The sequence below is a fragment of the Stegostoma tigrinum genome, chromosome 33 (assembly GCF_030684315.1).
Source record: "Stegostoma tigrinum isolate sSteTig4 chromosome 33, sSteTig4.hap1, whole genome shotgun sequence".
In the NCBI taxonomy this organism is placed as follows: Eukaryota; Metazoa; Chordata; class Chondrichthyes; order Orectolobiformes; family Stegostomatidae; genus Stegostoma; species Stegostoma tigrinum.
The window spans coordinates 17,865,661-17,889,824 of record NC_081386.1 but is presented as its reverse complement, the minus strand read 5'-3'; the positions used below and the strand labels follow the sequence as shown (position 1 = coordinate 17,889,824).

The following is a 24,164-nucleotide window of genomic DNA, read 5'->3' as shown; positions in this document are numbered from 1 at the left end:
CTTACCCAAAAACCCTCACTCTACTCTTCCCATCCCCTTTAATACACATCGTTGACGCAATCCTTATTGACAAGCGCCAGAGCAAATGATAAAAGTCTGGAATCTGAGAATCTTGTAACAAGCTTCATTTACCGCCCTCCTAATCGACAAAATCCATACTTAACGACTACCTTCCACGCAGCACCTTGAATCCGATATTCTTATCCTCCTGTCAATCATCTGCAGCTACGGCCATTGCCCATTCGGAGTGCGCAGTACAACCATGTGACTGAGCCACGAACCGTAGGTGGCCACATTCTTCCCGCCTCGCTTCGCGGGCGGTCGCGCGCCAGGTTTGGTACAAAAAGTCCTCGCGCCAATAACGGACAAATTGCGCTGCTGTCGGAAGTCCCGCCTACCAAGCCTTTCATTGGAAGAGAGCAGTGTTTCTAACCCAGCCCGGGTCATTTCTGGTTGCACGGCCTGCCAATCAAGATACGTCGTCCAGTTTATTCTTTCGGGTCGGGTTGAGGCTGTCCTGATGGTTCTTCCCATTGTAGCCATTCTCTGAAGTAAAGTTCGATTGATGGAGTATGTTGTAATTGTTATCTGGTTGCCAGGGCCATTATCGATATGACAAGCCCACAAGTTCAGGCCTTAACTTCAACTTTGGTAAGTTTCACTTATTTTAAGGTTTAATTGCAGCTACCATCCTCTCCAAACCTAGTAACGTCATGGCCAATCCTCTAGTATCGGCCGGAAAATAAATGTTATTTGCGGTCGTGTTTATCGTCAGTCTAGATGCAATTTCTCTGCATTATAATCCAATATATTTTATAAATTCGGCCCATCCTAACTGCTGATTCTCAGAAAGAACAACACACCTTTCTCTGATTGCTGCTGTAATTATTTTCCTCTCCGGATAATGATCCAATTCCATTTGATAGCCAGTGTCCAATATAATTGTCAAGTAGTGCGCTTCAGACCCTAACTGTGTACTGTGTTTCTTTTTTCCCTCTTCTGTTATTTATGCTTCTTTTGACATTCGCCTTAAATTGATGTCACCAGGTTCTCCTTAACTTCTGTCAGTGGGAGCAGTTTCTCTCTCTTTCTCCTGATTTTGAACACTTTTATCAAATGTCAACCTTCTCTTCAGGGACAACAGCACCAATCTGTTCACCTAAATAAAATTCGTCAGCCTTGAAAGCATTCTGCTAAGTCTTTTCTGTAATCGTTTATGTCATCTGAAGTTGTTTACACTAATTAATGCAGTATCATTGTTTCATTTAGGTTTATTGTAATTGGAAAATGAGTTCATACTGCTTTGAGAAATTGTTCTAATAACAGTTTCGAGAACCAGCCCAGGAGCAGGCTATTGTATCTAGTTGTATGCAATAAAACAGAACTAATCAATAATCTCAAGTTAAAGGATGTGACAGTGATCATGGCATGATAGAATTTGGTTTTCAAATCAAAAGGTAGAAGTGTGTGTCCATAAGTAGTTATTTAAACCTTAAGAAAAATTGAGGACTTGAAAGCACAACCACCACTTCACTCCAATTTTTTCCATTAAGAAAGTCGTCTGCATTTCTGACAGATTTCCATCAGGGCCCATTCAGAAATCTTAGATCTTAGAACGCCTGCAGTGTGGAAACAGGCCCTTCAGCTCAAGTCCACACCGACCCTCAGAGTATCCCACCCAGACCCATCCCTCATACCCCACCTAATCTACACATCCCTGAACACTCTGGGCAATTTAGCATGGCCAGTCCACCTAGCTTGCACATCTTTGTACTGTGGGACGAAACCGGAGCACTTGGAGGAACTTAAAACAGTCAATCACTGTGGAGAAGGTACTGGGAAAACTACTTTACCAAACGCTGACAAGTCCCCAGGGCTATAACATCTCCGCCCTAGGGTCTTAAAAGAAGTTACAGCACAGATTGGTATGTTGGTTATAATTTTCCAAAAAAAAAATTCTTAGATATTGGCAGGAATCTAGTGCATTGAGAATTGGTAAATGCACACCATTATTCAAGAAAGGTGAGAGGCAGAAAGTCGGAAACTCTATGCTGTTTCACCTAATGTCTAACATGGGAATGATATGATCAGGCCTGATTTCAATAGATAAGAGTCAAGGGTTATGGATGCAGAAAGGAAAGTGGAGCTGAAACCACAATTAAATCAGCCATGACTTATTGAATAGTGGAGCAGACTTAAGGGATTAAATGGCCTAATTTTCAGTCCTTTGTCCCTCTATAAATCTCAGATCCTCAGCTCCCGCACTACCTCAGAATTGTGTATTTTTATTTCCTCTTTATTTGTCATTCCAAATTGTATTGTCAGAAACTTTTCTGCATTGTTTTGTTAACTGTCCACCCATTCCACTGTGGTCTTTTGTTTTTTTCCATTATTGCCCAGTCAGCTCACAGTGCTTTCAAGTTTTAGATCATCTGCAAATTTGAAATTGTGTGATGCACACACAAGTGAAAGGCCATTAGTATCAATAAGCAGTAGTTTTCATACTGGTCTGTCGGGAAGCTTTGCATACAAGTGCCATCTTGCAGTTCAAAAATACTGCTGTTTAACACTACTCTCTTAAGTCACTTAACCAACCTTGAATCCATGCTGGTCAGTACCTTCCATTTAACTTTGACAAATGTGTCACTTGACAGTTGGCGAGTCATGGAACAATGGCACATGGCTTGTTTCTAAATTGCTTGTTTAAATGTACTCCAATTTATAAACACTCTCTGGTAATCAATTTTCAGTATTGAATGGCACCAGTTGTGAGAACAGACCTGACAAGATGTTTCATTTTAAAGCTCTCATTTTGATTTTAAAATGTAAGCTATTTAAATATATACCACTCTTGCAAATATAGTTACTTTTTAATACAGTTGCAAACTCATTTTGAGTGTTTAAAAAAATTGCAATTCTAACTGTTGGTCCTGTGTTCTCTTCTGAATGTGGCACCTGGATGTTGCTGGCAAGGCTGGCGTTTATTGCTTATTCCTAATTGCCCTTGACGTGAGTGTCCTCCTTCAATGAAAGTGTTAATACTAACATCTAACGTTTTCTTAGTGCTTAGGTTCTAATTTTAGTTGTTATACCACATCAACAACTAGCCTAGTGAAGATGATTACCAGTGCAAAAGATTCTCTGCAGCTGCTAGCCAAACAGTAACCAGTTAATAGAATAGAAAAGCTCAATTTTTTTTTTAGGAGCTGGTGTCCTGTCAAGCAGTTGCTCATGCCATGCACTATGCACATAGGTTAACTGTATAATTACATGATGTGCTAAATATTTCAGAAGACTTGCAGAAGGGATGTGGAATACTAAGCATCCTTGGGCCAAGAGAGGCCTTGCTGTTGCTCAGGCACCCCAATGTTTCAATTAGATCATCTGTTCTTTCAAAGTTTAGAAACCTAACTTACGGACCCAATTTGCTCAGTCCCTCACAATAGGAGAACCCTATTATCCCATGGGCCAATGTAGTGAACCTTAGCTGTTGAGGTTGCTTAGCTTGCCGAATTGATTTCTTGTTTCACAGACGTTTCATTACCGTGCTTGGTAACATCTTCAGTGCAGCCTCCGAAAAAGTGTCGGTGTGTTTTGCGCCTGGTTTTTAAACTTGGGTCCATTGAGATGGATTGCCTTGCTTCTGCTTTTCCTTCGCAGTGGAATGTATATGGGGTCGAGTTCATTGTGTTTATTAATAGCATGCTTTGTGGCGTGCCATGCTTCTAGGAATTCTCGTGCCTGTTTCTGCCTGGCCTGTCCCAAGATCTTGGTGTTGTCCCAGTTGAAGTGGTGGTTCTCCTTGTCCACGTGGATTGAGATGAGTGAATATTGGTCATGTCTTTTTGTAGCCAGTTGGTGTTCCTGTACTCTTGCTGTTTCCTTACTGTTTGTCCGATTGTAGTGTTTCTTGCAGTCTTTGCAGGGGATCTTGTAGATGACATTGTAAGGTTCATTTTTCAGACACCCTCACGGACTTGATGCAAGAGCAAGACACTGACCTGGTTACACAAACACAGTCCTTTATTATTAAGCAAGTACAAGCTGCGGAGGATCGCTGTATGCAACCCAGCACAGAGCGCTGAGTATCGTGAGCAATTCTCCCCAAACTGGGGACAGTCCCCGCTTTTATACCCTTGGAATTGGCAGATACACAAAACAAGTATGACATTTGAGAGCAGGATACAGCTTTGATCATTTCGAAGTGTATGATAACGACAGGATGCGATTTCAAGTGGTGACAACTGTCTGGCTTGAGCAAAGGTCACTGACCTGGCCATCTCAGCAGAAACGGGTAGGCAGCAGTGTGGGTAGAGCCATAAAGGTTACAGAGCTTAATGCCATTTGTTTTTACAAATGTTTCACACCAATCCTATTTGGGTGAGACAGTGTTGAGAAGTTGAGACAGTGTTCACATACCCCTGTATGAGGACCATAAAAATTCATGGGAAGTTCACCCATTAATATCTCACTGTCCATGGCGAGGAGTCAGTCCTTAGTTCCGGTGAGCAGTTGTTGTAGGGTTGACGTGGGTATGTGTGCCACTCTGATGCCCAGCAGTCGTAGAAGTCTTGTGGTGAGCCCTGACGTGCCCCTGATGTAGGGGAGTGTGATGAGCGTTTCGGGGCAAGTAGTATCTTTCTGATGCTGTTCGTGCAGGCTTATGTAACCTTAGCTATACTGCCTCCAATGTCCTTCGTTAAATTATTGAGGCTGAAACTACATACACTTCTTCAGGTATGATCTCCGCAAAACCCTGCTTCGTTGCAGATGGACTTTCTATATTCTTTTATTGTAATCTCTTTGCAACACAGACCAACATGTAATTTATCTTCCTAATTGCTTACTGTACCTGTGTGCTAACTGTGTATCTTGGCATGAGTACACTCAAGTCCCTCTGAACATTAATTGGAAAGTTCACTTTTTTAAAAAAATCTGCTTTTGTTTTGACTACAAATGTGAATTTCTTCACATTTCTGTATGTTATTTCCTAGATGCCACCTTCCTGCCCACCCACAACCTATCTAGAGTACTTGCAGCCTCCATGTCTGCCTGACAGCTTACATTTCCACCTAATTAAATGTCAGCAGCAGTCTTTGATACATTATTCCAGGTTTCTTCATGTGGTCTTACATCAGTTGTTTGGTTTTGCTGCAATTGTAAGTGATTTTTTTTAAGCCATTGCAACCTGACACCATAGTGAGATGAATTGAGTCTCAGCAGTTTGTGTGTGTGTGTGTGTGTGTGTGTGTGGTTGAGGATTAATAACAGGGAATCTAATGCCAGGGTTGGAGGTGGTTACAAAGAAAGGAAGGTGAGGCTGTCCACAAATTTAAACTTCTCCTTCTGATAAAGCCCTGGAACCAATGTAGTGCAGACAGGACTATTCAATTGAAATAGTGTGCAAGTTATGTGGAGAATGGGATATAAAATGAGCTTAGCTTTTTGGAAAGTGCAGCACTTGAGGCTGTCAGGGAAAGTATTGAAGGCATGATTGGTGATTTTAGTGGGTAGGGTGAGATAAGGATAAAGTTGGAGTATTGTATCGAAATAGAAGAATGCTCTCGTTGTGATGGAGAAGCTGTTGCATCAGATTGCCTTACTTTTGGGGTCAGATTTTTCAATAAGCTTGAGCTCGCCTATCAGAAGAGTAATGAAGTCTGTAAGGAAGAAAAGATAATGGAGACAAATCTTGTTAGTACTTAGCTGAAAATAAGTTTTGGGCTGAATTATAGATTATTTCTAACTGCGCAGGTGATAGGTTTGATAGATGATGAGGATGTTTTTGATAAATATTGAAAGATGTCTGCCTGTCAAAGGAGGAGTATATAGACAACGATAAGGATGGCAGGCTGTGAAGGATTCTTTGGAGAATTTCTTAAGTGATCATGTGGAGTTAGGAAAAAACTGAGTGGAGATGCCTAGATGACAATATGGATAGACTGAATGGAATCACATTAAACTTCTGAATAGTCTGGATAACGAAGAGAGACCTTGGAAGAGAAGATGTTCTTACAATATCAGTATTAGTTATAGTTATTACAGAGACTTACATGACCATCACATGTCTCAAAATCCTTAATAGCTGATAAGCCATTGTTTTGAAGTGCAGACACTGTTGTAACTTGAAAATTGCTGCACACAGCAAACTCCCTTATGTGATAATGAACAGATTTTTTTTATTTTGTCTGATGAGATGCTGGCCAGAACATTTTATGATAAGCCCAAGAGCTCTTTTGATATTAAGTTTGGGAGCTTTTACATCAACCAAAGCAAGCATAGGCACCTTAATTCTAATATTTCATCTGAAAAATGGCATTTTGGGCATGCAGTACACCTTCAGTGAAAGCTGGATATTGCTCATTTTTGTGCTGAAGCTCTGGAATATGACTTAAACTTAGGAGCTTGTGACTTAGGGGTGAGATTGCCACCAATGTGTACCAGAAGTTTAGAACTAAAATGTAACAATATACTATATTTCACAATATCAAAGTAGTGATTAAATCCAAATGTTAATGATATGTAAACAAAGTCAGAAGTCCCACAATGCCAAGTTATAGTCCAGCAGGCTTTTTTGAAATCACAAGCTATTGGCGAATAGCCCTTCATCAGGTGAAGTCACTTTACATGAGTCCTGATGAAGGTTTTCAGTCCGAAACGATGAATTACCTGCTCCTCGGATGCTGTCTGACCTGCCGTGCCTTTCCAGCCTCACATCAAAGCGTTAACTCTGCATTCCATCCACACATGCTACTAGACCTACTGAGTTTCTCCAGAAACTTGTTTTTGTCCCAGATTATCAGCATCCATGATTCTTTGTTTTATGTTAATGTTATCTATGTTTGGAAGTCAATGATGTAATTACAGTTTGAATTTTAAACAAAGAATTGTTTTGTACACTTCTTTTAGTGTTATTTCTCTTAAAGAACTTCTGATGATGTCCATGGACTTTGACAGCGTGGCTTTGCCAACCCAACATGAAGACGAGGAGTATGACAGAGAAGATTATGAACGAGAGCAAGAGGTAACACTGATTTTGCCCCCCAAATGCTACCTGTTTTTTTTTCTTTGTTCTGTGGAACCTTTTCTATTCCCCATGTGCTGGTAAATAGAAATATTTTAGCCTATTTCTATTATGTATTTCATATTGAAATGCATGAAACTTTAGAAAATCAATTTCAAAACTTTTATAGTGGATCTCTATCCTTTTATTTTAACTTGCAAAAAGCAATGTTATGATTTGATACATTGTAACCATTTCATTTGCAGGTCTTTATAAACCCGATACATAGCTATTGCTGTTAATTTAATTCTTGGAGACTGAAAAGACTCACACTGCAACTGGCCATAAGCTTGAATTGTTAATGGTGTTTTAATATACGGAATTCAATTGTTTTGTCAATCAGTGCTTGTATACCATGAATTAATGTTAGAAAGTAATATCCATCCTTTTAAAAAAGCGTTGCTAGCAAATAATACAATACTCCTTAGATAACACGGGTGTAGAGCTGGATGAACACAGCAGGCCAAGCAGCATCAGAGGAGTAGGAAAGCTGACGTTTTGGGTCAAGACATTTCTGAAGAAGGGTCTCGACCCTTAACGTCTGCTTTCCAGCTCCTCTGCTGTTTGGCCTGCCGTGTTATCTCGGATTCTCCAGCATCGGCAGTTCCTACTATCTCCCCAATACAATGCTACTTTATATTTTTTGTTATATGATGTGGGTATTGCTCTGTAAGCAAGCATTTATTGCCTATTGTTAGTTGTCCTAGAGAAGGTGGTGCTAAACTGCCTTTTTTGTCAGTTGGGTGTAGGGGTATCCATAGCGCTCTTAGAAAAGAAGTGCCACTGTGTCAAAATCCTGGAAATGAGGGAACAGTAATATAGTTCCAAGTCAGGATTGTGTGTGGCTTGCAGGGATAGAGATTTTAACTGTTGTGACTTTCGAATGCATCTTTTGCCCTTGCACTGTTAGGTGGTAGAAGTTACACATTTGGAAGATGCTGTCAAAGGAGGCTTAGTGAGTTACCATGGAGCATCTTGTAACTGGTTCACATTGTTGCCACCGTGTATTGGTGGTGAAAAAAATTGAATGTTTAAGGTGATGGAAGGGGTGTCAGGCAAGTAAGGTTGCGTCCTCTTGAATGATGTTGACTTTCTTGTTGGAACTTCACGCATCCAAGCAAATGGAGATTATTCATGAATGCTCCAGACTTATGCCTTATAATTGGAGGACAGGCATTGGGAAGACAGAAGGTGAGTTGCATGTTTTAAAGCCTTTGACCTTCACTGGTAGCCTCCCTATTTATATGGCTAGTTCAGCTCAGTTTATGGTCATTTAAAACCCCATAACTTGATCAACGTTGACTTTATGCCTAATGTTTGAAACTGCTTATTCAGATTAATTAACTGCATAAGTTATTGGGACTGGGTGTTACACTACAAGTTTAGGTGTGGAGTTGGAATTTTTTATGCTGTGATAACAATGTCTCTAAATATTTGAGGCTTTTCTTTTATACCCACAAAAGACAACATGTCCACACTGAAAGTTGTGATTACTTTCCTGAAAATTACTACGCTAGCCAAAACTATTTCATGCTAATCTGACTTTCTCATTAAAACCAATGTAACAGCTGTAGTTGGAACCCTCATTTATCAGAGGAAAGAAAAACAGTGATGCTTTAATGTTGTTAAAATCATTTATTTTTGGTTTAAAGATTTAAAATTTTTAAAAAGGCACAACTCTACTGCACTGCCAAGCTTGCCTCCCACCTGCCTCCAAAGTAACTTGACATTCAGACTTGTGGCCACCCCATCCTACTCCTAGTTCAGGGTCTTGATGCTTTCCCTTCCTGTGCCTGGTTTCTATTCAAGATTAAGATCCAGATCTGATCCAATGTTGGAGTTGTGGGTTTGTGGAAGTTAGTCTCAGTATGCAGAGGTACTGAGCTGGAGTGGTTATAACCCATGTTTTTTTAACATGCTCCCACTCGCTACTTTCCTCTCCCAAACCCTCTTTATGAATAAGGACTCTGGAGTGGCAGGAGGCAAGAGTAGCAGTTTTGATGCTCCTTTTGTGTTATAAAGTAGATTTAACAAAGTGCGTTATAACAGCCTCGGCTCAGCATCTCTGCATCACTGGGACCTTAGTACAGAGTGCGTTTTTTTCTTTTTATTAACTGCTCTTCCTGTTTTGCAAACAAAGTTTTCTTGTTTCATTTTATAAGTAATTTCTAATCTTGTAGCTGTTCTTACCCCTTTCATAGTAGGGCAGTCTGAGTATTGCTGGATGCCAAGATGTGAGGCTGGATGAACATAGCAGGCCAAGCAGCATCTCAGGAGCACAAAAGCTGACGTTTCGGGCCTGGACCCTTCATCAGAGAGGGGGATGGGGAGAGGGAACTGGAATAAATAGGGAGAGAGGGGGAGGCGGACCGAAGATGGAGAGTAAAGAAGATAGGTGGGGAGGTAGGGAGGGAATAGGTCAGTCCAGGGAAGACGGACAGGTATTACAAGAGTTGCAATGGGAGAGAGATTCCCTGAGGTTGGTCTGGAGGGAGGAGGGTAACTTCTTCAGGTTAGGCATCCCTGGAAGAGGCTTCGCAGTGAGGTTAAAATAGTATCAGAGATAATGGGAACTGCAGATGCTGGAGAATTCCAAGATTCTTGGAATTCTCCAGCATCTGCAGTTCCCATTATCTCTATTTCTGGATGCAAATCTCTTTACCATTTAACATTTTCTTCTCTCTTTTTCCCTTCTTTCTTGTTGCGCTTTGTAAAACTAATCAGAATTTTTACTACACTGCTGATCAAAAAGAACTACTAAAATCAATTTCAATTTCAATTCAATGCATAAAATTGATCTCCGACATCAGTTTTTCATTTTACCATGTTTCCAAGTAGCTGTTAAAATGAAAAACATTGATTTGTAAAGAAATACTAACTCTGGGCACTCGCCATATATCTAGAATCTGAACAAAAGAACTAGAAGAAAATGTTTCGTGCACACATCACTTGCAATTCAAGAAAAATGTCAGTGTAACTTTATTCAGGTGCGATATTATGTAAGTATACTAAGTTAGGTAATTATTTTCTAAAAAAGCTTTCTTGGTTGACCAGAAAATTCTCCAATGACCAATGTAAACAGGTATTGTTTGGATGGTGTGCTATTAAGTTGGAAAGTTTGTGTGTTCACAAACAATTTTAGTCCTAATTATTAATAGCCATATTTTGAATTGGGTATGCTGGCAGATTTAGCACATGATGTCTAATTAGATATCACTTTTATGAAGCATTTTATGTGGGTTCCTTGCACTCAACTCCAGTGAACACATGGGGTTCCCATCACCATATTTCAGCCTTGTTCAGGAACTGAGTGAGGGGACATGCCATTGGAAGTGCTGGAAATGGAAAGGAGCAGTATCCAGTATTTAGTCAGTGTGTGGACGGGTACAGGACTGCACCTATTTTCCTCTCATTCCAATTATTTGCATCAGCCTAGTGTGTTGCTACCTGACCTCATGTCTTGCTCCCAATCCCTGTCCACACCAAGGCAGATTGCTAGCAAGACAACTGTGATTAAACACTCAGACAGCAAGAACTGCAGGTCCTGGAGTCAGATAACAAAGTCTGGAGCTGGAGGAAAACAGGGAGCCAGGCAGGATCAGAGGAGCAGGAAAGTTAACTCTTTGGATCAGGACCCTTCTTCAGAAATGGGGAGGGGGAAGGAAGCTCCCCCTTACTCCTAGTGATTTCCTTCAGGTGGAGTAGCACTGCATTTATACTTGCAATAAATGTTAGTAGAGTGTGAGGTTTTGATGAAGTGCCCCAGAGAGTCATTAGCTTGTACTTTCTTAGCATTAATTCTTTTGCATAAATGTGGATTTTGTTACAAGAGCCTATATTTGCCACCTGAAGGATACAAATAAACTAAACTGGATTTCAGTTTTCACATTAACTTGTCATGTCATTTATATAGCAATATATTACGGTGCTAATGTTTTCAAAATTGCAAGCTTCAATCCTATCCTGTCCTTTGAGTGGAAGATTTTATAACCTTGTTAAAAAAATTAATTTACAACAGTGCTTACTACTTCTGACTTCTTTTCTGTTTGGCACAGCTTATTGAATATACAGTACAGTTAGTTACATTTTTATTTTCTTTTATGGGCTTGGGTGTCTGATATGGTGACTATTTGTTGCCTGTCCTTGAACTGAGTACCCTGCAGGGACAGTTGACTTGATTGCGTTGCTGTAGACGACAAAACCAGGTGACACCAGTTAGATTTTCTTCACTAAAGACAATTAGTTACCCAGATGTATTTTTACAGCAATTGATTACAGTTGTCACGGTCACCATTTCAAGATTGAGTCTAGCTTTAAATTTCACACTTGTTAATTGAATTTTAATTCAACCAGCTGCTGTAGTCACACTTGAACTTGGGTCTCCAAAGCATTAGACCGTACCTCTGGTTTGCTAGTCCAGTGAAATTACTACAAAACCACCATCTCCCTGATATGTCATTTTTAGAAATTAACTTTATATAACTTCTAACTTGATCATATTTAACTATTTCTTGTATCATAAACTCATGCAGTCAAGAAATAATAGTGATTTGCTGTTTCTGATATACAGCTGGAGCCCAAGCCATCTAAGTGGAAAATTTCTTTAATCCCCATTTCCGAATTGTCTTCTGATTATCTCAGATGTACAGCGTAGAAACAAGCCCTTTAGCCTGATCTCCTCAGAGCAAAGACATTTGGTTCATAAAGTGGAATGCAGGAGTTTTTCTTCTGAGTGAGAATTTTTTTTTTCTTGTTTTCGTGCTAATTTAAACCAAGTTTTTGTGGAGGTTTACTGTGGCCTGCATTTTCCAGGCATTGGATTGAGAGCAACAATGTTTTTTTTCATGTATGCCCTCTTACAATTGAGAGAAAGTGAATCCAGTCCAGTGTGCCTTTGAGCTTTTGCATTATTGTGGACGGAGAATATGTTAGTATATGGTTAGGAAAGCAAGTGCTGATCATGAATGTAAAGTTAAAAAAATTTCAGTTTTATTACTAATATTACTTGTGTTCCATATTAAAGAAACAAGATTAAAATCTGTTTTCTTGGATTGACAATTGCTAGTGTAACCTTCAATAGAAAATTAAAAATGGTATTTCTCTAATTTAATAACATTAACAATATCTAATGAATTGGTGATATTTTTAATCTCAGCTCCACCAGTTACTGATGACCGGTCTTCCAGATGACATGCTGGAAGACAGCAGAGACATTTCTTCTCCAGAATTGAATTACTCTGGCTGTCATGTCAATAATGGGTAAGAGAAAATGACTTTTTATGTGCAACATTATTTTTGAAAAGTAATTTTATATATCTAGTGTGACATTCTAGCATAATAGACAGTATTTCACTGTGTGTAATTATGCCATGGAGGTAGGGTAACAAGCTGAGGTTGTTGACATACTCGCTGAGTCAGGGGTTTGGTTGCAAATATTTCGTCATCCTATAGGTAACATCGTCAGTGTGCCTCCAGTGAAGTGTCGTTGTTCTGTCCCGTTTGTTATTTATACAGTTTGTTGGGGTCTTAGGTACTGCTTCTGGTTCTGTTTCTCAGTGGTTTGTACACAGTCTAATTCAGTGTTTGTTGACAGAGAATTCCAGTTAGAATATTAGGCCTCCAGCAATTCTCTGGTGTGTCTCTGTTTGGCTTGTGGATTATGGATGTGTTATTCTAGTCAAAATTGTGTCCCTTGTTGTCCATGTGTAGTGAGACCAGTGAGAATTGGTCTTGTCTTTTGGTGGCTAGTTGGTGTTCATGTATCCATGTTGTCAGTTTTCTTCCAGTTTGGCCTATGTAGTGTTTCTCACAGTCCTTGCATGGTATTTTGGATGTTACACCGGTTTTGCTGTTCTCGGATATGGGATCCTTTTATGTTCATCAGTCGATGTCGTAGCATGTTTTTTGGTTTGTGGGCTACCCTGATACCTAAGAATCTGAGTAATCTTGTGGTCATCTCTGAAATGACCTTGATGTAAGGTAGGGTGATTAGTGAGTCTAGTCGTGTTGTGGTCTGTGTCGGGGAAAATAGTGGATTGTGCTTTTCTGGTATGCATTCCTTTTGAAGACTCCGTGTAGGTGCTCCTGTTCTGTTTTGCATGGTCTGAGTTGCTGCAATGTGTTGTGGCTCATTTAAATAGTGTCCTGATACAGCTTTGTTTGTGGGTGTTGAGGTGGTTGAGAGTGTAATAGAATATCTGGTCCATACGTGTGATTCTTCTATGTATACAATCCCCACTGTTTTTGTGTTCTACCATAATGTCCAAGAAGAGTCGCTGATGGTTGTTCTTTTCTTTTGTGAATTTTATCCTGTTAACGATGTTTTATGTGTTGGTAGGTTTCTTCTAATTTTGTGCATTTTAATAAGCACGAAGGTGTCATCTACATGTCGGACCTGGAGTTTGGGTTGTATGATGAGGAGCACTGTTCATTCTAACCTTTGCATTGCAGTTTCTGCAATCAGCCTTGATATTGGGGATCCCGTCAGTGCTCCTTTGATTTGTTTATATATGTTGTCATTGAAGGTGATGTGGGTTGTGAAGCACAGATATAGTAGTTTCATGGTGGTGTCCTTATTGATGTTGGTGACCTGGGGTGCCTGACTACTTTATTCAACCAGTAGTGTGACAATTGCCTTTTTGGCTAGGTCAATGTTTATAGATGTAAATAGTGCTATTATGTCAAAGGATATCGTCACATCGTCTTCTTCTGCCTTTGATGTTGAGCAAGTCTTGGGATGAATGGATGGAGTGGGTATCGTGTCCACTAAATATTTTAATTTCTGTTGTAGTTCTTTGGCAAGTCTATATGTTAGTGTGCCTTGTAGTGAGACAGTGGGTCTGAAGGGAACCCCTGGTTTGCGTACCTTGGGGAGTCCGTAAAAGTGGGGTGTGTTGGACCCCTCTGGCTTCATTTCTTGTAGTCATCTTGCTGCTGTCTCCTGAGTTGTGTAATTTCTTCAGGGTCGCTGTAATCCAGTTCCCGAACTGTGGTGTCTTGTCTATCACCATTTGTTGGTAGATGTCTGTCTGCCAGTAGTGCGTTGGCTTTCTCAAATGATTGGGCTCAATTGCTGGTTACTGTCACGTGTCCTTTGTCCACTGGTAAGATTTCAATGTTTGTCTTTCTTAAGTCTTTCCAGGGATCTGCTCTCTTCTGTGTTGAATGTGTTCCATTTGCCTTTTTTTTTTTTTTGCTCAGTGATGATTAGCTCAGACCCTACCCTTTTCTTATTTTTAAAGGCAGGTGCCAGGCGTTGCGTTCCGGATGCAATTCAGTTGGTCAAACTATCAGACTTGAAGCAAAATGTGCTGTATTCTTACACCACATAGCTAAAGTACAAATGGAAAAAAAAAACTGGAAAAACGAGATCTATTGGAAAATTTATCAGAATGATAAATTATGCAATGAGTAAACAACATCTGTTCTAATATAGTAACATCATATAAACACACTTTTGGTAAAGAATCAATTAAAATAGGTTGTCTCTCAAGCAATTCTAGCAGCTGGAAGACACCCAAACTTTTAGCTGTAACAGGGAGAGGAAAGAGCTTCCATATCCAGCAACTGCTGCTGAAAGCTAAACTTCAGAACTCCGGTCCTGTGGGAGCTTGTCCCCAACTCATTCAAGTTGATTCTATTTTTCCAAAGTTATTTTTAAAACCACTCTACACATTGATTGTCCCCTTCATTTAATAATTAGTTAAATCCCTTCAAACTCAATACTTCAAAAATACATTTTTATTAATTGTATTTGTTAATAGTATTACATGTCTCTTGCCCAGGAAGAGATGAACTTTACTATAGCAGGAGTGAAGTGGAGGTTCACCTGACTGATTCCTGAGATGCCACGTCAGATTTTTAAGGAAGATTGAGGAGACTTGGGCCTGTGTTCTCAGGAGTTCAGAAGAATGGGAGGCAATCTTGTAGAAGCTTAGAAAATGATTAAAGATATAGACAGAGCAGATAAAGAAGGGATGTTTTCTGTCATTGTGGGATCTAGAAGTGGGGACATAATCTCTGAATAAAATAAATAATTTAGGACTGGGTGAGATGGAAATTCTTGACTCAGGGTGAATCCTTGGAATTTTCTACTCCAGAGGCTTTAGACATTGTCATCAAGTTGAGTTCAAGACAAAAATTGATGAATTGATAGTTATAATTATGACTGACGCATATGGGTGTAGCATTTGAATATGTAATTGAAACATATGGTCAGCTGTGATCTGGAATGACAGCACGCTGTCAAGTGGCTGACTGGCTTACTCCTTCTATATTCCCATACACACTCGCCTGACCTGAGTACAGGATAAATTGTCGACTTTGATCATCAAATTGTGCAATATAAGGGACAGGCTGAAAGTTTTTAATGCAGATTGTCTATATATTTTATCCTGGACTGGAAGGTAAAGAAGGGAACAGGTGAGAGAAGATTACAGTTAGAGAAAACATTGCTGATTTCTTCCATGATGAATTTTGCTAGATTTCAGCCCATGTTCCTATGGATCATTAATTCTTATCTTCAAAACCTTCAAGATCAGTTTATTTAGTAATAATTAATTAGCTGTTCTGTCTTCAAATTAAGTGATAAAATAATATCCCATTGCTGTCTTTTTAATCCTCTTAGTTCTACAATTCAGTCTTGGAGTTTCCACTAACTCTGCTACACTGTGTAATTGGATCGATGTAATGCACATCATGACATATGCACGCTGTTTAATTGTTTCAGACAGACATTTAACAAAGCCTAATTATCATTTTAGCTAGCCGCAGCAGTACACTTTTCCCTGCCCTGTTACTCTTGCATTTTTGTTTATCATAAAAAAAAGTTAAGAGAAATTTCTGGATATATTTCAAAAGCTTTTACAGGCCTGGAATTATCTGTGTGTTAGTATTGCTACTCCTGCAGTATCACTTTGCTACTGTGCACTACCATAGTGCCTTGTCAATACCATGCAACAAAATAATAGGACTGGGACTTTATTTAAACTGAAGTCTAAATTGTTAAGGTGCATTGCTGAAAATATTGAATTTGTGACATTCAACAAATCATTATCTTTATAGTGTTGAACAAACCTGGGAACAGAAGAGAAATTGGAATGACCAGGAAGTAAGCAACATTGCAGTGGATAAAGAGAGTTATTCTACTGAATGTCCAGTATACAAAGGACAGAATGGAGTAAGTTTATTTTCAATTGACCTGTATGGATTTTAATATACCAAACTTTAATAACTATGGATCTAGTTAAAATGGGTATTTCCATTATTAATTTTTAAATGCTGTATATTGGAGCTGTTCAAATCTCTCTCTCATTTTTAATGTAATGGCAAACAAAGCTATGGCAATGTATTATTTTATATTGGAGCAAATGAATGTTTTGCTGGTGTGACAGGCTGCCAGGGAGTATTGGAAAATGCTTTATAAGCAATTCATGTGCTTTCTGATGCTTACTCTCTGACCCCATTGCTCTGGTTTCCCTTGATGACTGACATTTGTTGAAAATTGAAATAGAAATTCCACACTTGAAAGTAATTATCAAATTACCCATAAAAAAATATATTTTGGCATAAGATTACAATGAAGATTTTGTACTTGATCAATACCAGAGGGACTGTACTAAGCAGAAGGTGAACAAGTGAAATCATGAATATCAACCTGAGAGTGAGTCACTTCTTGACGAATGGGATTAAGATCACAAAATGAGCATCAACACATGTATGAAAACAATTGTTATGGATTCCCAAGTGTGGACACAAATGAGGGTGTTTTTGACCTGCAAGCAAACATGGCTACCTTTTAATGGACTGACTTATGGTAATCGACAAAGTGAGCAGCTGGGGAAAATGCCAGATTACCCTCCAAATCAAAGGGGCTAAAGAGAACATTTACTGGTAGATAAACTCTGGTCTATCTTGTTGAATTTATTTGGTGTCTTTTAGATTAGTTCCTGTTTGATTTTGTATCCATGGTCTTACCATAGGCAATTTATTGCTGACCATTTTGTTTTCATAAATCTTTATCAATATTACCAAATAAAATTAGAGCAGAAAGAGCACTGTACTGCTTTCAGCACAACTTGAATTGTAACTGTGATACATGTATTTCTTCAGATTGGTTTAGGTATTCTTAAATTCGGCTTTTTCCTGCACAAGACTGCAAATGTTTAAAAACACAGTGCCGTTAACACAGCACTAGTAGTCAGTCTTTTATTCAGATTATGAAGACTGAGTTTGAGTTTGAAAATGGAATTGATACCCAGATGCAGAAGGAAGTTGTTCCTCACACAGTTTATTCGAACCAGCCAAACCATAATGTTTTTCCGTCATTTCCCCTTTTAATTATTGTGATTATCTTAAACTTCATATTGATAACCTGACTTGGCAACAATCCAGGTCTTATAAACCATTTATAATTCTTGTAACCTCGCTCTAGTTTTTTTTTAACTTGCTTACTTTTATGTATTATACACAGCCATTGTCTCAAACAGAGAGATGATCAGTTGGTTGGCAGAGTCTGAAATAGTTGATCTCACTGTTTGCCCACATACCTCACCATACACAATAGCAGTCGTCAAGTGTTTCCATTATTTTTGCTGCTGGAAGCTGGGTGACAAAAGAAAAGTGCATTGCCATGTTGAGACAAGTTTCACTTTAGGGCAGGGTAAAGGAAGTATTGTGGTGACATCCAGGCAAATGAATAAGAAATATCCTAGGAACTGATAATGAGTGAAGCTAGTATGTTACAGTAATAGAAACATGAAGGGACTATTCAGCTCATCCAGACTCTGCAAAGCAGTTCAGCTAGTCTCACTTCTCTGCCCATTCTTCCTCAACCTGCGTTTTTTTTTCGCTTCTTCACGTGCTTACCTGATAGGTCCATGTAGAACAAAGAAAATTTACAGGGAATAAGACCATAAGACATAGGAGTGGAAGTAAGGCCATTCAGCCCATCGAGTCCACTCTGCCATTTAATCATGGCTGATGGGCGTTTCAACTCCACTTCCCTGCACTTTCCCCGTAGCCTTTAATTCCTTGCAAGATCAAGAATTTATCAGTCTCTGCCCTTGAAGACATTTAACGTCCCGGCCTCCACTGCGCTCCATGGCAATGAATTCCACAGGTCCACCACTCTCTGGCTGAAGAAGTGTCTCCTCATTTCCGTTCTAAATTGACCCCCTCTAATTCTAAGGCTGTGCCCACGGATCCTAGTCTCCCCGCCTAGCGGAAACAACTTCCCAGCGTCCACCCTTTCTAAGCCATGCATTATCTTGTAAGTTTCTATTAGATCTCCCCTCAACCTGCTAAACTCGAATGAATACAATCCCAGGATCCTCATCCGTTCATCATATGTTAGGCCTACAATCCAGGGATCATCCGTGTGAATCTCCGCTGGACATGCTCCAGTGCCAGTATGTCCTTCCTAAGATGTGGGGCCCAAACTTGGACACAATATTCTAAATGGGGCCTAACTAGAGCTTTATAAAGTCTCAGAAGCACATTGCTGCTTTTATATTCCAACCCCCTCGAGATAAGTGACAACATTACATTCGCTTTCTTAATCACGGACTCCACCTCTAAGTTAACCTTTAGAGAATCCTGGACTAGCACTCCCAGATCCCTTTGTACTTCAGCTTTCTGAATTTTCTCACCGTTTAGAAAATAGTCCATGCCTGTATTCTTTTTTTCCCCAAAGTACAAGACCTTGCATTTTTTCATGTTGAATTTCATCAGCCATTTCCAGGACCACTCCTAAACTGTCTAAATCTTTCTGCAGCCTCCCCACCTCCTCAGTACTACCTGCCTGGCTACCTAACTTAGTATCATCGGCAAACTGCACCAGAATGCCCCCAGTCCCTTCACCCAGATCGTTAATATATAAAGTGAACAGCTGTGGCCCCAACACTGAACCCTGCGGGACACCACTTGTCACCGGTTGCCCTGCCCCACATCCAATATACAACCAACCCAAGCTGACCAGGGTACTGGAAGCTGGTTGCAACAGATGTGACCTCCTGTGCCTTCACACTTGAAAACAACGAGCAATTATATGGATGATCCAGAAGCTTATCTGCAGCATGAACAGTTGCAGAGTTATGTTACAAACAAGGTAAAGCAATAATGTTCAGCAATGAGCCTGGACTATCTTAAACAAACAAGAATATGCAACTTTGCAGAATTTCTGTTCACAACTAGAAGAAATGAATGTCTTGTATATTACAAAAATATATAGATTGTTAAGGGAAATTTGGAACAACACTACACTATGATGCACAGTAAATTCAATTTTCCCTTGAAGAGCATGCTTTGGGTAAAGAAAGTTGACTGGCTGAAGATCATTTTGAAAGCTCAACAGGCTTCTTTTTTTCTAAACCAGCAGCGACAGGAAGGTCTGCGCTGAAGCATTATTTTGCATTTGTCATCTTCTTGCGAAATGCAAATCATTCACTTGGTAAACAATTAAAAAAGAAATGGCTGTGGCCACTGATACTTTATACAAAATCTTTTAGAGCAAAGAAATAGTAATGACAATCCTGAATATTACCATTTGGTACTTTCTAGTAGGAAGATGAGTGGAACCTTTGTTCAAAAATGTCTTTCAGCAACTGTAGCCGATCCCAAAGGTCTGAATACGTCTTACTGCAGTTTGATGAATCCATTGACATAACTGACACAGTCTGGCTCATTGTTTTTGTATGTATGATCTTTAAAGACATAACCATTAAAGAGGATCTTCTTACCCTTCTTAAAGAGTCAACAAAAGGTAATGATATTTAAAGCAAATTCAAAAGGTCTTTGTTTGAGAAAAACCTTTCAAGAAACTGGTTTCTATCACAACTGATTACACTTGCATTTTGCTGAAGTGATCCTGATTCTCCTTTTCAGTCATTTATCCACAAGCAAGCATTAACAAGTTATGTCATACAATGAAAGTTGTTCTTAAGATTATAAACAATTTGAGCCAGAGCACTTCAGCTTCGTTTTATTAAGTCATTACTTGACAAACTCACTGCTGGCTACAGTGAAATAATCCTCCATGCTGATGTGAGTTAATTAAGTCAAGGGAAGATCCTGCAAAGATTTTTAGATCTGATGCCTGAAATTGACATATTTCTTAAATCAAGCTATGACATGCGGTGGGCTGTTAGACAATGCAGAGTGGCTCAACTTTGGATTAATTACAGAGATAAAATCAAAACTGAACAGGCTGAACTGTGAACTGCAACAACAGGACAGACATGTAGCAGATAGGATCGGTGCTGCGAATATATTTTAAAGTGAAACTGAGTCTGTGCATTTCCAAATAAAACTCTACAACACTTCCAGAGTCAAGAGAAAAGATCAATGATGATGAAAAATGGTTCCACCCAGAAAACATCTGTGCACACCTGAGGAAGTTAGCAGAGAAATTCAATAAGCGATTTTGGAAACTAGTTGCAATGGAACAAATTGTTACGTTTGTTTCAAATCAGTTCTTTCCAGTATGTGTTGGTTTCCATCAGTGGAATCATTTAATGGAGATAATTGTTATACAAATGATCAGGTGAGCTCAAAGTTAGTTCAAAAGACAGTGATTTTTTTGAGGAACCATAAGCAGAAAAATACCAGCTCCTATCATCCTATGCTTTTAAAGTGGAAAGCTTATTTTGGCTCTACATTCCTCTCCCAAATGAAGATTATCAAATCCAAGTATTGCGCCCACCTCTCTGATACCTATTTGATAGCGACTGCTGGTCACTTACAGCCTAACTACGAGCCAGCCTTCAAGGCACTGGCAGATAATATGCACTTGTAGGTAGGCTGAGACTTGATCAGTAGAGGGTAACCTGAATTATATTACCTAATCTTAGATTCATTTATATAAATTATTTGGGTGTGAACATGGGAGGTATGGTTAAGTTTGCAGATGACATCAAAATTGGTGGTGTATTGCACAGCAAAGAAGGTTACTTCAGTAAACAAGACTTTTGATCAGATGGGCCAAGGAGTGGCAGATGTTGTTTAATTTAGATAAATGTGAGGTGCTGCATTTTAGTAAGGCACGTCAGGGCAGGATTTGTACACTTAATCATAAGGTCCTGGGAAGTGTGGTCAAACAGAGACCTTGGGATGCAGTTTATGGTTCCTTGAAAGTGGAGTCGCAAGTAGATAAGGTAGTGAAGAAAGTGTTTGGCATGCTTGCCTTTATTAGTCAGTACGTTGAATGCAGGAGTTGGGAGATCATGTTGTGGCTGTACAAGACATTGGTTAGGCCACTTTTGGAAAATTGCATTCAGTTCTGGTATAGGAAAGATGTTGTGAAATTTGAAAGGATTAAGAAGAGATTTACAAGGATGTTGCCAGGGTTGGAGGGTTTGAGCTATAAGGAGAGGCTGGTTAGGTTGGGACTATTTTACCTGGACCGTCGGAGGCTGAGGGGTGACCTTTATAGCGGTTTATAAAATCATGAGGGCCATAAATAGGTTGAGTAGCTTTGGTCTTTTTTTTCTAGGATAGGTGAGTCCAAAAGTAGAGGGCATAGAGGGGAAATATTTAAAAGGGATCTAAGGGTCATTGTTTTCACGCAAAGGGGGGTGTTTATATGGAATGAGCTGCCAGAGAAAGTAGTGGAGGCTGGTACAATTACAATATTTAAGAAGCATCTGGGCACAAGATTAGGAAGGGTTTAGACGGGATATGGGCCAAATGCTAGCAAATGGAACTAGATTAATTTAAGATATCTGGTTGGCGTAGGCAAGTTGGACCAAAGGATCTGTTTCCATGCCATACATCTGTGACTGTCTTTGACGCCAAAACTTAACCATTTATTCTTTTTTTTAAAAATGTGGGTAGATACTGTATTGTATTTAAATTTTTAAAAAATCTTGAACCTAAAGATATTGGAGACAACTGAATATGCAAGATGCATGTTAAATTATGTTGCACCTTGTATTTGTGTTGAGAATTAATAATCATGTGTCTTTGGCCATGGTGCAAACAATGGCATACCCAAAAAATACAAATTAGGAGCACTAATAAGCCATTTGGCCCTTCAGCCTATTTTGCCATCCAATAAGATCTTGCCTGATCTACCCATGTTATGCAGACCATGTCTTTTTTATTTTGTGGTGTTGAGAAAACTGTGGGCTGAAGTGAGAAAGAGCTATTTTAAAACTAGTATTTGAAAGCATGGATGCCTGTTCTGAAAGTGAGTAAGCTGACAACCGCCAAAGGGGTGTACAGATGCAGATTTTATTGGTCACAAGAAGTTGACGCATCTATGGACAAGTGACCAGTTATTGATGACTGAGTCTTTTTGCCTGCCAACAACTGTCTGCTTTGTTTTCTGATAATTGAAATGCTTGGAGTTGGGAACAAGTTAGAGACAGAGGTGTTTAGTTTTTTCCCCAGCTCAGAAGTGGGTTCTCTGTTTGCAGTCAAAATACACTTCAAACTTGAAGAAAACCAACTTATAACAACTGTTGTGGGAAAGATAAAACTGGGACTTTTAACTTATAGGTCAGGTACTTTTTATAAGTTAACCATTCACCACGTGTCTTACCGACCACTGGAAGCTTCTGGAGGAAGACAACTAAGGCAACGTGTTGGCCAACAGAGGATTCATAAAGATAATCTTAGTAATAGAATCTTGCAACAAAAACGGCCTTTCCAGTTTCTCCCCTCTGCCATATGGCCTTTTTTTTTTGTCTGTGTATGTGTTTTATAAGGAGATTAGGGTTTTTAATTCATGTTATATGCTGATGGTTTATAACTGTTTTATCTTTGCACTGGAGTGTAATTACTTGGAATAAATAGTCATTCTTGTTCAGTACAGAAACTTGGTCCATGTTTTCTATCAATGGGTCTGAAAGCCTGCTAAATCAGGGAACTTGGCAATCTTTGATTATGAGAATAGCGGGGATCAGTTTCCAGTGTTCTGGCCCAGTGAGTCATAACCATACTCAAGATTCCACATACTCCTCTATCTACTAATTTACCTTTTATTCCATTGGCTAACAAGAATCTGCCTACTTTGCCTTTTAAAAATATTTAATTGCTCTGCCTTTAGCCCCTTCTGTGGCATTGTTCCAAAATAGAACAACCTTCTGGGAGAAGTAAAGTTCCTCTTATCTCTGTCTTAAAAAGGCAAGCCTAAGTTTTAAGTGTCACTGTTTCTGACTGACCCATAAGAGTAAATGTTCTTACTATGTCCACTTTGTCAAGATTATTCGGGATGTTTTAAGCTTCAATCAAATCAGTGTCACTCTTCAATTGTGAAAACAGGCAAAGTCTGTCCAGTTTTTCCTTTTGTAGTACATTCTGCTAGTTACAGATACCAATCTAGTAAATGTCCACTGCCAGTGCCTCAGCTAAGAAAAAAGTAAAACTGGTTTCACCCTCCGTCTACACGTTTTAGAGTAATAATGTTGTCTGTGTGCCTACAAACCAGTTTTTTTTAAACTTTGGAACTTGGGTGGCAAGTCATCCTTTGGTTATAATATAATTATGATTACTCTGTTTTTGTTTGTTGATCTTCTGAGTCAAGCCAGTTGACCATCTGTTGTTATTTCAGGCATTCTCCAAGTACTTTTGTGGATTCAATTTTTTGTTCATATTAATATTATTTAACGAACAATATGGTCAAATTTGTTGGCTGGTATTTGTATTAGTAGTTACAACAGAAAATTGTTACATACTTCACTTTCATTTTCCCTGCTTTCCTTCTACAGCATTTTATTGCAAATGAAAATATTTCTAATGAAACCTTGGAACTATACAAAGTGAAGTATAACCCTTACCCTGCTGTTCATCCACCTAAAGGGGCTTTTAACCCAGATGAAACAAAAAGTTTAGACAACAGGTTTGAACAAATGCAGAGCAAATTCTTGGATAGTGGGGAAGGTAAGCAGTTACTTCTGATTGTCTATATTTTCTGCTATTTAATTATCTTGTTTAACATAATATAATTGTGGATTGATAGATATACCAATTTTGACAGTTCAGTTTTTGCAAATGAGTTCTGGAAAGAATGGGAGGAACTGCTTAGCTGTTGACAAGTAAATATTTATTTACTTATAGATTAGTTATGACTCTCATGGAGGGAACAGGAGGAAACAATTTGTCA

At 39.1% G+C, this 24,164-nt stretch overlaps 1 protein-coding gene across 2 annotated transcripts in view; it reads left to right on the top strand.

The window, feature by feature from the left end:
* The first annotated feature begins 442 nt into the window (after nucleotides 1-442).
* The window catches only part of cep152 (centrosomal protein 152), a 69,076-nt gene continuing 45,354 nt past the window's right edge, over nucleotides 443-24,164 (top strand). Inside the window, exons 1-5 of one of the 2 annotated variants that reach the window (XM_048562824.2) lie at nucleotides 443-651; nucleotides 6,927-7,024; nucleotides 12,219-12,322; nucleotides 16,127-16,241; nucleotides 23,770-23,941. In XM_048562824.2, the coding sequence (XP_048418781.1) occupies nucleotides 6,935-7,024; nucleotides 12,219-12,322; nucleotides 16,127-16,241; nucleotides 23,770-23,941 (481 nt within the window). In that variant the 5' untranslated portion in view covers nucleotides 443-651; nucleotides 6,927-6,934. Of the gene's footprint in view, nucleotides 652-6,909; nucleotides 7,025-12,218; nucleotides 12,323-16,126; nucleotides 16,242-23,769; nucleotides 23,942-24,164 lie in introns of both variants that reach the window. The other variant, XM_048562825.2, reaches the window with a different exon arrangement.